Consider the following 12,461-nt stretch of genomic DNA (forward strand, 5'->3'; position numbering starts at 1 on the left):
ATTAAATTTGAATTTGATTTATTAGTATCTTCCAGGTCCATTACCCCCTTTCCAGCAGGATATACTGTACTAATACTTGTAATATGACAATAATAAATTCAGTGATACCTTTTTTTTTCTTGAAATGGTGGTTTGTATAAAAACATGTGAGTTGTGGTGCATACCGTCGGATCTTTTTTCCGGGACAAAAATTGTTAGTATGATTTTTTTTTCACTTTATATATTATATATATGTATGTATTTGTGTGTGTGTGTGTGTGTGTGTGTGTGTGTGTGTGTGTGTGTATGTGTGTGTGCGTGCAGGAAAGCACGTCTTAATTTTCTTTTACATTTTCTATTAATTTCAATTCTACGCCAGTAGTTGGCGGTAACTATACATTTTTGACTCAAAACGCCACAGGATACCAAAGAAGAAGAAGAAGCGGCGCACAAACCAAAGAAGAAGAATCAGCTAATGCTAGCTAACAGGCTGGTAGAGGTAACGGTGCTTCGTGTTTACAGATGTTAAGAGACTTGCCGACTTCGAATGACGCAGCTAACAAGCTAACAATGACCAGTGGGTCTTAGTCTGAAGTATTTATGGAGAAAGACTTCAAGAGAATTACATTTGGAGACATGGGATGTTACAGGAATATCATTTCGAGCTCCAGGTCCCCGTATTATTTACATCTGGACGGTCGTAGTTCAGGATTAGATGGGTTTCTACGCCGAATGACGGGTTTCCCGTCGCCCAGCCGCATCAGACAGGAGCGGCGGTGATGCTAGCCACATATGGTTGTCCGAATCGGGAGAAGCGCCTGGGCGACACGTTAAACGATGAAAAACTGCGAGTATCAGCAAATCGACCCCCAGACGCTTCCAACACCATCATCAACATCAACAACAACAGCGACACACACTCCACCGCCCCGCTGTGGGGACGACAAGGGACAGGAGCCCAAGAGATCGAGGAGAAAGTGGGAAGTTTTCCCGGGAAAGAATCGTTTCTATTGCGATGGACGCCTCATCGTCGCTCGACAAAGTGGGGTCCTTCCCCTCACCCTCGGCCTCATCCTCGTCACGTCCGGGTTGTTCTTCATCTTTGAGTGAGTTCATGTTTCTTATTTTGGTCCCCGATTCTTTCTTCTCACCTGTGAGTTCAGTCTATTCCATCGACAAAGATGCGTCATACAAGCAAATGGCAAATATTCCATCAAAAATGTCAACCTTTTATTGAGTGAACTTCCTTTGTGGTTATTAAAGGATCAGTGCTGAACCATAAAGGAAGTCCGACTGATCAGTAGAAAATCATTATTATTGTTTCACAGAAACATCATTTTCTTGTTTCAGCACTTTGAGCAAAATTCATATGATGACAATTACAGAGTTATTAAATATGTGTCTTTTTTTTGTTAGTCAGCGAAATCTGATGGTGGATGACAAAACATGTGTCACTTGTATGAATCAAGGCTTTTTTTTCTGACCTTCTCAGCCCTTGAGAGCTGAGCATGAGTACTCAGCCGTTCTCTGTCTGCCTCCTTTCACAGCTGCCCCTTCCTGGTGCAACACCTGACCAGCTGCATCCCTGTTGTTGGAGGAGGCCTGTTTGTCTTTGTGGTCATCACCCTGCTGCAGACCAGTTTCTCTGACCCAGGTATCCTTCCCAGAGCAACGCCGGATGAGGCTGCGGACATTGAAAAACAGATTGGTAAGGAGAACTTCCTCGTAAGAGGAGTTCATGCTTTTTAGTTTAACATCAAGAATTGTATAAATATCACCGTTTTTTCCAAATACTGCTCCTTACAGTTGTAGAATTCTCCTTGTGGCCCCAGAATTCTAAAGCTCGACTCTGTCCAGGAGCTCTTTCGAATTGCAGTTAATCTTGTCATTACTGAAGGACGTTCTATGTATGGAACTGTCATGACAGGTTTTTTTGCTTCATAGCGAAACTCACAGTTTAGTTTGAAATTCTTGCTCTGTTAGTGTCAGCTGGGTTTTTTTTTTAAACAAAAACATAGGATAGAATTCATATTAGTAATTCCTGGAAGGGGGGCTCATTTGCTACCAAGGTAAATATACTGTACATGGCCAATTCAACAATCAAACAGCCTCTGCCAAGTCAAAGTAATACCATCATAAAACATGAAAATATAGAAGCATGAAGACACAACAGCAATATTCGACAGCTCTTATTAAAAAGTCTGACTGCTGCTGGTCCCATTTATCTGCAAAGGTTAATTTTTTTTAATGTAACAAATGTCACCTGGCTCCATTTCAGCTTTTCTTCATTGAGAAATGTTTCATATTGACATCTAAGGTTTGCACTGGAAATGTGTTGTGTATTTGTCGAGGCTCTGCACTCTAAATCATTTCAACCATATTTTTACTTTTCTTATGGTGTGTTTTGATAACAGGAGTTTTTTGTCCAAAGTTAGCTTCGCGCACACTTTGTTGACTCCTACTCATAACTCGAGTTTAGGCAGTGGTGATGTAACATGTTCATGTTACCCAACAGTGCTTTTGTTGGTCCAGCTATATTTGACGTTTACCTGCTGCTCTTAACATCTAGTTTTCCACAAGTCCTCTCTGAAAGGGAATCATTTATTCTGCAGCATAAACTAGAGCTGTGTCTGCCGATGTGTGACATTCCAGGGACAAACCTTTTGAATGCATACAGTTAAAATAATAATTTCGGACTTTTGACAATGATGGAAATCATTTTCAATCAGGTTAATTGTAGATCTCGAGCATGGCGATTAAATTTTTTTTAATCCAGCTAACTGCACCCACTTCTAATATGTTTATGTCTTCCCTGTCACAGACAACACTGGCAGCACCAGCTACCGGCCTCCACCGCGCACCAAGGAAGTCCTCATCAACCAGCAGGTGGTGAAGCTCAAGTACTGCTTCACCTGCAAGATGTTCCGGCCTCCACGCACCTCTCACTGCAGTCTGTGTGACAACTGTGTTGGTGAGCTGTGGACGCACACTGACACGCTTGACATTTATCCATGATACATAACAAATGAAGGTTTCATAGGCTCACGGCGAACACTGACCTGTTTCTATAGTTCTGAACCTGAATGACATCTTTTTAAATCTAAAAACTTGGAGTATTTCTGTTTCAGAGCGATTCGACCATCACTGTCCGTGGGTGGGAAACTGCGTCGGAAAGCGCAACTATCGTTTCTTCTACACTTTCATCGTGTCTCTCTCCTTCCTGACGGCGTTTATTTTTGGCTGTGTAACCACGCATCTAGCACTGAGTATGTACTTCTGTGTTCTGATATGTGATAACCCACCCAGCACTTTAAAATGTCTGAAAATAAAATGACGATATGTGAGCTCACCTCTGTGATCGCTGCATTCACATTAAGGCAATTACCTGTAACTGGCTCTGACAACCCAATGCCACCGCCCACTCTGTATGGGGTTGTAAATACAATCTGAGGTGAATGTTGGTTTCATTTTTCCTCTCCATTAGGGGCTCAGGATGGAAAAGGCCTGGTGTTTGCTCTGCAGGAGAGTCCAGGCAGATATCCTTTCATTAAATGTGAGAGTGAACAGTGAATGCATTTCTTAGTTATTTTGTCATCCTTTCACTTGGAGATGTTCACCTTGACCTGGTCTTTCACTGCTGTGGAGCTCGTCATATGTTTTTTCTCAGTCTGGTCCATCTTGGGCCTCTCAGGCTTCCATACATACTTGGTTGCTTCCAACCTAACCACTAACGAAGACGTGAGTTCTGACTTCAGTTCCATGTGTAACGTCACAATCAGATGTCTGCACAAGCTTTGGTGATGAGTGGTCAGCCTGCAGATGTTAGAAACGGAATAAAAATATGCTGAAATGTTGCCCGCTGAATATATTTATCTGTATCAGATTAAAGGGTCCTGGTCAGGGAAGAGTGGAGAGGACGTCTCCAACCCATACAGTCATAAGAACATCTTTATCAACTGTTGCACTATGCTCTGTGGACCAATGCCGCCCAGGTTAGTCCCACATCTCATTAATGAAACAGGAAAGGGTTTCAAGCACGGCTGGCTTTAATATTAAAATAAACTACAGTATTTTCCGCACTATAAGGCGCACCTAAAAGCCTTTAGTTTTCTCAGAAACAGACAGTGCACCTTATAACCCAGTGTGCCTTATACATGAAAAAAGTTTTAAAATAGGCCGTTCATTGAAGGTGCACCTTATAGTCCAGTGTGCCTTATAGTGCGGTAAACATTGTAATTATTGTACACATTAAATTTATTCCCAATCTGTTTTTTTTTTCCAATTTTTTTTTTTGGTTTGGTTTAAACGGAACCGTTGTTTGTATTTTTTTTAAACATCCCATACATGTACACCAGTTCCAAAATAGACTTTATTTAGGTGGCAACCTGGATGGTGAGAGTGCTTCAGGCTTTTATGAGACTGTGTTCAGGCATCTTTATGCTCATACCAAAATGAACATTGCAATAAGTTTACAATGAATCACCTACGACAGCTCATCATTTAGACTCTGGTTTGACTGCTCACCATGCTGGTTTCTCTTAAAAGTATTTTGCTTCTTGACATATCAGAGATGACCCAGTTTCCACACGAGAGGCAAATGGGAACTAGTTTCAAGTATTGTGGTTGTTGTTCTGGATCCTACTGATAGTAATTTCAGAATCATTATATAGTGGCGCTGATCTGAATCTGTTCGTTCAGATTTCTTTTTATAAAAGGTTACCAGGTAAGCTGAACATAGCCAGTATAGACAGGGCTTATTCTGCTTGTTCATCCATCATTAAAGACACACACTTAACACCTTCTCTTTTTGTCTTTCTCAGCTTGATCGACAGACGAGGTTTCCTCCCTAAAGATGAAGCGGTCCAGACATCCGTCACAGAAATCGAGCTGTCTGCTGTGGCCACAAAGAATGAGATAAACGTGGTAGGAGGGTCATGTCACCTGACTTTTGGCTTGCAGGAACCCCCCTCTCCCATGCCTGTGTCCCCCAACTGCTAGAAAAACTCTACCTGACAGAAGCCTTGATGCCTTGTTGCCTTGTTGCCCAGTCTCTTGCCTGTTGTTCAGTGTTTGTTTGTTGCTTCATATACTATAGTTATCCTCCAGAGAAAGATTCAGAAATCAAAATAAATTGGAATTATTCCCTTTTGATCAGGTGCGTTTTTTTAGAGAACACAGTTGAGGAAAAATCTGCAAACTGACCTGATGATGTTAAGAGGCAATATCCATTTCTGTTTACTGAGATAAGCTAACATAAGCTACTGGTTGTAAGCAGGACAAGTGGGGCTGTCGCTGTGAAACCATAGCAATGCACAATTAACTGTTAGCAAAGTAGGAAACACACAACTACAGAGCCATCACAGTTAAACTACACAAATATAACGATTTCCAAGAAGTTTTAATAAATCTATATCAATTTAGGGCATAGCCAGGTTAGCGGTTTCCTCTTGTTCCCAGCCTTTGTGCTAAGCTAAATGTCAGCCCTGGTGGGTAAAAGTGTAAGAGCTGATGTAACTATAAATCTTTTATGTAAGGAAGTGTGTTTGTCTATCACATTTACCTCATGCACAAATGGGACTTACTAAGATTTTTCTTTAGAAAAAAATATGCACTATATATTTTATCCATGTCCTCATGTTTTATTACAGTAAGTGTGATCTTTTTTTTGCTGTTAACTCAGGGTCTTTTTGTGGTAGAAACAGAGGAGTGAGGAGAAGTGAACACTTGCCTCGCTTTTTCTCTGACAGAAAGTGATATAAAAATATCTGGAGATTTGTTCAGCTGCTGTTTTTTTTTTTTTTTTTTTCAAGATGTAACTGAGACAGATAACTTTCAGATCAAGTTGAAGAGTAGCTGTTGGGCATTTTGGGAGCCGAGCAGCTTGCGTTTCTGGTCTTGACAGCTGTTCCCGTTGTGTGTTTGTATAGAGATGCTCTACATGAAGGAAACTGAAGGAAGCTTTTTCTGCACCAAAAATTCAGTGTCCGTAGTCTTCGTTGGTTCACTTTGTCTCCTTTAATGTTTGCATTTGTCTGTTATACCAAAAGTGCCAAATTATCTGTGATGCTTTAAGTTCTCATTTATTTCCCTTCATGTCTTAATAACTTTTTTTTACATCAATCATTTTTATACCTATTTTTATACGTCTGATTTGTGAAAATGTAATAAAATACGTATTTTTATCCATGCTGCCCATTATCTATCATTTATTCATTTCTCCACCCTCCAATTTTGCACTATATTTGCAAAAGTATTCGCTCATTCATCCAAATGATTAGAATCACTCACCACCAATCACCACCATGGCCACAGGTGTATAAAATCAAGCACCTAGGCATGCAGACTGCTTTTACAAACATTTGTTAAGGAACTGTGATAGGATGCCATCTGTGCAACAGTACCTGTCACGATATTTCCTTCCTCCTAAATATTCCACAGTCAACTGTCAGCTGTACCATAAGAAAGTGGGGGAACGACCGCAACTCAGCCATGAAGTGGAAGGTCACGTCAACTGACAGAGCAGGGTCAGCGGATGCTGAGGCACATAGAATGAAGGGTTCATCAACTTTCTGCAGATTCAATCACAACAGACCTCATCCCGTCATGTGACCTTCAGATTAGCTCAAGAATCGTGCACCGAGAGCTTCATGGAATAAGTTTCCATCGCCGAGCAGCTTCATCCAAGCCATACATCACCAAGCGCAATGAAAGCATCCGATGCAGTGTTGTAAAGCACAGCGCCACTGGACTCTAGACCAGTGGAGAAATGTTCTCTGGAGTGACAAATCAATTCTCCATCTCACAATCTGATGGACGAGTTTGGGTGTAGTGGTTGCCAGGAGAACAATATTTGTCTAACAAGTGTAAAGTTTGGTGGGGAGGGGATTATGGCATGGGGCTTGGGCTTGATCTCTTAGTTCCAGTGAAAGGAACCCTGAATGCTTCAGCATACCATATACTGTATTTTGAACAATTCCAAGCTCCAGAACAGTTTGGAGCTGACCCCTTCCTCTTTCAACCAAGCAAGTGCTTAGTGCACTTGCTTTGTAGGGTCCAAAAAAGTAAGGTCCAAAAAGACATGGATGACAGAGTCTTGTGGATGAACTTGACTGGCCTGGAGAGAGTCCCGACCTCAATCCGATCAAACAGCTTTGGGATGAATTGGAGTGGAGATTGAGATCCAGACTTTCTCTTTCAACATCAGTGTGTAACCTCAAAAATGTGCTTCTGCAAAAAATGTCAAAAATTCCCATAAACACACTCCTAAACCTTGTGGACAGCTATCCCCGGAGAGATGAAGCTACTGTAGCTACACAGGGGGGACCGACATTGTATCGAACCTTATGGATTAGGAATGGGATGTCACTTATGTTCATAACGAATCAAGGCAGGTGAGCGAATACTTTTGGTAATATAGTGTACATTCAGGTGAATGAGGCTCACTCCTCTGCAGGCTCCTGGTCTGTCCTTCCTTCCTGTCCTAACCTCGTGTTCTGTATGTGGTCTGTCTTTGTGTTCAGTTAATGTTTTTAAATAATTACAAAAATGACTCATCCGTCATGCTTAGAGTGTATCACAGTTTCAAAGCTGCAGATAAATCAAACTCAATTCAGACAAGAATGAGCTGCACTACATCAACCTGCAAAGCCCAAGTCATCAGCAGCTCCTCACTTCCCTTCAGGGCTGCTGGGAGATTTAGCTGCCTGCAGCTCGTTTCTTTGGGCCAACAACATTCATCGATCACTTTCCTTACCCGTAAAGAATGGAGCTTTAATCTGCTAAACACTGAAGCAAAGCTGGTAAAGGATGGTGACATTAATTAGAAGATATCTAGATTTGTCTCTAATGAAGCGTTATTATATTTTCTTTGCCGCTTAAGATCAGTTTTGAGTCTACATCTCATTAATATATCACATTTCACTGCAGGAGTATGGATTTATTACACTGCTACAAGTAGTGTTCATTTATCTTCCACTTTACTGTTTCCGATCATTTAAATTCCTATTACATCTTGTAATGTCTGTAACATCCTGTCTTCATGTACAACGTTTTTCACTGGCCTGTTATTAAAATCATGGTGGGACTCTGTTGACCTCTGAGATCCAGTGTTAGCATCACATGTCTTACTAACACGCACAGAGGTGCACAGAAGATGTGGGCTATCCGGGCTTCAACCAACCTACTAAGGCTGAGTTGAATCATGGGATGTGTAGGATCCATGACTTTATTTGGAGCAACATACACAGGAATAAATATCAGGATATTTCACTCTTTTAGCTTTGACCATTAATTATTTTTAAATCTTAATTTAAAAACTGACGAATAACTCAACCCATTTTACAAAAATAAACAGGAAAGAGGAAAATCCGAGGAGGATGGAAAAAAAAATACGATGGATACGTTAGACCAGATGGTCTCTTCTAAGGGTTCTAAGGGTTAAACATGGACTTTGATAAGTTAAAGAGTGACATTGATAGTAAGTTGGAAGAAAAGCTAAACCGGTGCTAGAAGCCATGGAAAAAATGAAGGACGAACTGAAGAAAATGTGGAAGAGACATACAGTGTAGATGATAAAGACCGAAGAATTGTTGTCTTAAAACAGAGACAGCAAAGAATAAATAATTTGGAACAAAGAATTCGTATAAATGATGTGATTATCACTGGCATCAAAATCAAGCTGAGGAATTATACACATGCTGTGGCCAGAGGAGAGGGAACTGAGCAAAGCGCTGACGTCAAGACTGTGGAGCAACAAGTGAGTTCTCAACTGAGGGATCTGGAGATAACTGATAAAATTCCAGAATCGTAAACACAAAGTTGCTCTTCTGAAACAAGGCTTCAAACTGAAAGGAAAAAATGTCTACATTAATGAGAATCTGACTAAGAAGAATGCTGATATCGCTAAAAAAGCTCGACAACTGAAGAAGAATGGACTGATCGACAACATCTGGACAAACAACTGTAGGATCTTCATCCAAACAAAGGGGCTTTCTCCGGACCAGATGAAAACAATGGTGATCAGGAGTGCAGAGGAGTTGGTGAAATATGAGCAATAAAGATGGACAAGAGTTGTTATTACACCAAAGATCAGCACAACAGAATCACTTCAATAGTGGGAGCCTCTACACCAATTTTGGACACGTCAAGTATTACATGGAACAGTTGAAAAACCATCCAACATCATCAATGTCAGGATATAGATTAATAAAAAAAACAACAAAAAAAGCAAAAACATGGATTTCTGCTTAGAGGAATAACATTAAGTTTGAGATGTTGATATCTGTTGACAATATAATGGAATGTGTAAGTGTTAAAGTGTCTGTAGCAAACTGGTTAATTCTTGGATAAACACCGTCTGTGGGCTGAAAGAGGTGAATATGATAATGATATTCTTGTAAAGAACACTGGCAAGGTCAACTTATTGTTTTGACCATCTATAATGTAATTAAACCTTGTTGTTCCTAGGAAGAATGTAAAAATGGTTGTGCTCCGGGTTATATCTGGGACAAGCTAATATCTGGAAGTGGATAAGAGTATGAACGTCTGTCAAAATTCAGTGTATTAGCTGGTTTAAAAATTTAATGTCTGTTTGTTGACAACATATTGTAATGAGAGAGATGTTTGTTGATTTTGGGGACGGGAATTTCACAACCCTAATGGCTTCTACCCATCAGCCCTTATTTTTTTCCGGATGTTGTTGATGTTGTAAACGTAATGAAGGTGTGAAGTCTATTATATTAACATATCCGAAAAAACAAACAAACAAACAAACAAACAAAAAAGAAACCGAAACTAAAGTTGTGTCATATCCCACAGCATGTCTCACCAACCGTTCATTCTATCCCTTCATTTACATAAAAACATATCTTATCATATTATCTAACCAGATAAAGATAAAGACAAAGAGTTTAACATGTTTCTCTGGGTTTACTGGGTTTCTCCTTGGAGAAACCCAGTAAACATCATTTGGGATCTCTTGCTTTAGACCTGCTTGCACTCCCAGCATGCCTTTGGTTCATAATGCACAGCTGTATCTGGACGTGGTTTGACTCTCTTGATCAGCTTGTCTCAGTTCCTGTTTGTCTCCTGCCTCCCCAGTGTGCACAGGGAACCAAAGGTTTGCTGGAGACAGCCGCTCTCTCCCCACTCCTGTCCACCTCCTGCCCTCAGGGGAAACGTCACACCCCTGAGAACACCAGCTCTGACCCCTCACCGGAGCTTCCACCAAGCTGTGGGGCCCGCCATGCTGCTTGGCCCCAAGATGACGCCTGTCCTCCACGTCACACCAAGAGGCAGTCAAAGAGCAAACAATCTGCTTTGCATATTCGCAACCCGTCCTTCGGTGTTTCCTCATCCTCTCCAGATGCTGGCCCCAGCCCAAAAGTCAGGGCCCACACAGGGGCCAGCTTCTCTGCTATGCACTGATGTTACTGGAGGTTCCCTTAAGTAAAACACTTTGTTTCAAGCTTGCATGCAGTAATACAGTCGAAAATAATTGGTATGAATTCTGCATTTTCTTTCGACTTCACTAAGCTCTAGGAGATTTCTATCTATGAACAATCACACAAGAACACAAGAGTAGATTGAAGAGGAGGATCCTGGCTGTAAATGATGGAATGTAGTCTGTGGTGTAAAAGCACATAAAAAAGAACTGTTTGAGATGTAGGAACTGGTGTATTGGTGGAGCCATACTGTATGTTTGTTTGTTTGATTGTTCACAAGTAACACATGAATTTTACCAGCATGTCAGATCCATCAAACATTAGTTTGACATCGATTGAAAAGCCCTCAGAGATAAAAGATCAGAATATGTTTGCATCTGTTTATGCTTGAAGGGAACAACCACTCAAATATAAAGAATGATGTACAATTCTTTATTCAATATTATGCATCTCAGTATATAGTGTCAACATGAGCTATATGTTCGTTGATAGATAATATTGTCTGACCTGGGCTGCACTGTAAACAAAGTAGTTGTCACACATCATTTGAAAACCTCTTTTTCTGCACCACACTAATATAAGAACTTTTTTTTCGACTCAGAGGCTATGTTTTCAGCCATGTTCATTTGTTTCTTTGTGAGCAGGATCATATAAAAACAACATAACTGATAACTGAGGATTGTGACACAAAAGGATGCAAAATTATATCTGACATATCTAGTGCTACCCTAAAAACACATAATCTTTAAGCTCCACATTTATAATAGAATTCATTTAGTGTAGCGGTTGTTCAGTAGCAATGGGCCAAACTCTAAAGGTCATGTGATGTCATTGTCACAGCTGTCTTTGCTTAAAAGTGTTGCCTACCAAAACTTTCGGAACTCTGTTTGCGTGGATTGTCCCTTCAACTTTGCACAAACAGCACAGTAAGGTAAGTGCGTGTCACTTTTACTGGTGTGTGCTGCTGTTCAGATGTCTGTGCTGTATAACTGGTAGGGATTAGAACTGCACGTTAATGACTAAAGACATGTTTTATGCTGTTTTTGTTTGTTTACATCCATTCAAACATATTTCACACAGAAGGCAGTATAGGACCTCTCCTATCTTTGAAATATATATTTGAATTTCTCAAAACAGAAGGAGTGAACCTGTGTTGCACCACCTGCTTGTGTTCTCCTCACACATTTCCACCCCCTGCACAATTTGTATTTTGCAAATGCAATACCTGTTCTCTCCTCACTCCAACTGCTGTACCTTGTGTGCTTGGACAAATCTCAAGTAAGAATAGCTGATGTGTTGGTTTGTTCTCAGGTGAAAAGCTGTAGAGGTTAAGTATTCAATATGCAAGTTCTATGTGATGTATATCATTGTAATCCACATTTTAACCTGATGGCAACAGCTGCACAAAAATGCAATGATCCCAACAACCCGTGCACTAAAACATCATTAATGTCATTAGCATCTTAAGATGTCTGCATGTTTCTATGTGTCACCAACATTGACAACATTTCTGAGGAGGACAAGACTGTACTATATTTGTACAACCTGTATTTAGGTCGATAAAAAAAAACCAAAATAAAGGAAAAGATAAAGAGGTTTCAGAAAAATAAGTAGCTGGATTGATCTTCAAGGCACTGCAGTATTGCAGTTGTCCACTAGATGGCAGGAATGCGTTACAAACAGAGGAAGGGAATAAAGTCTCACTGAACCGGTGTGGTCTGTGCGCTTACTGAGTTTCTTCTACTTGCTCTGCCTCAGAATTATTCTTCTTCTCCATTCTTTGTAATTACATTTTCTAAATAAGAACATTCAATATAATACTTTTCCTTGGGTTGAAAAATGAAATAAAAACACTGAATGCTTTTAATATTTGTTGACTTTATTATTGAGTCTCTTTGGGTTTATTCAAACAGTCATATAGTTTCAATGAAAGAATTCCTGAAAGCCAATCTGTGCTCTGGCAGGAGGCAGGTGTCTAAATGGAGAGCAGTAATAGAGGTAGACACGGGACCCTTTGCTTTCTGGTCTGAATTCCACAGA

The 12,461-nt window shown here is 40.4% G+C and overlaps 1 protein-coding gene across 1 annotated transcript; it reads left to right on the top strand.

The window, feature by feature from the left end:
• Window positions 1-445: 445 nt before the first annotated feature.
• LOC137607295 (palmitoyltransferase ZDHHC18-B-like) lies at window positions 446-12,169 on the top strand. Its single transcript, XM_068332957.1, has 9 exons — window positions 446-1,085; window positions 1,527-1,687; window positions 2,801-2,950; window positions 3,108-3,245; window positions 3,464-3,515; window positions 3,615-3,717; window positions 3,862-3,971; window positions 4,800-4,902; window positions 10,078-12,169. Exons 1-9 carry the CDS (start codon window positions 817-819, stop codon window positions 10,402-10,404), a joined length of 1,413 nt encoding a protein of 470 aa, XP_068189058.1. The 5' UTR covers window positions 446-816; the 3' UTR covers window positions 10,405-12,169.
• Window positions 12,170-12,461: the final 292 nt, after the last annotated feature.

This window comes from Antennarius striatus, chromosome 14 (genome assembly GCF_040054535.1).
Source record: "Antennarius striatus isolate MH-2024 chromosome 14, ASM4005453v1, whole genome shotgun sequence".
NCBI lineage: Eukaryota > Metazoa > Chordata > Actinopteri > Lophiiformes > Antennariidae > Antennarius > Antennarius striatus.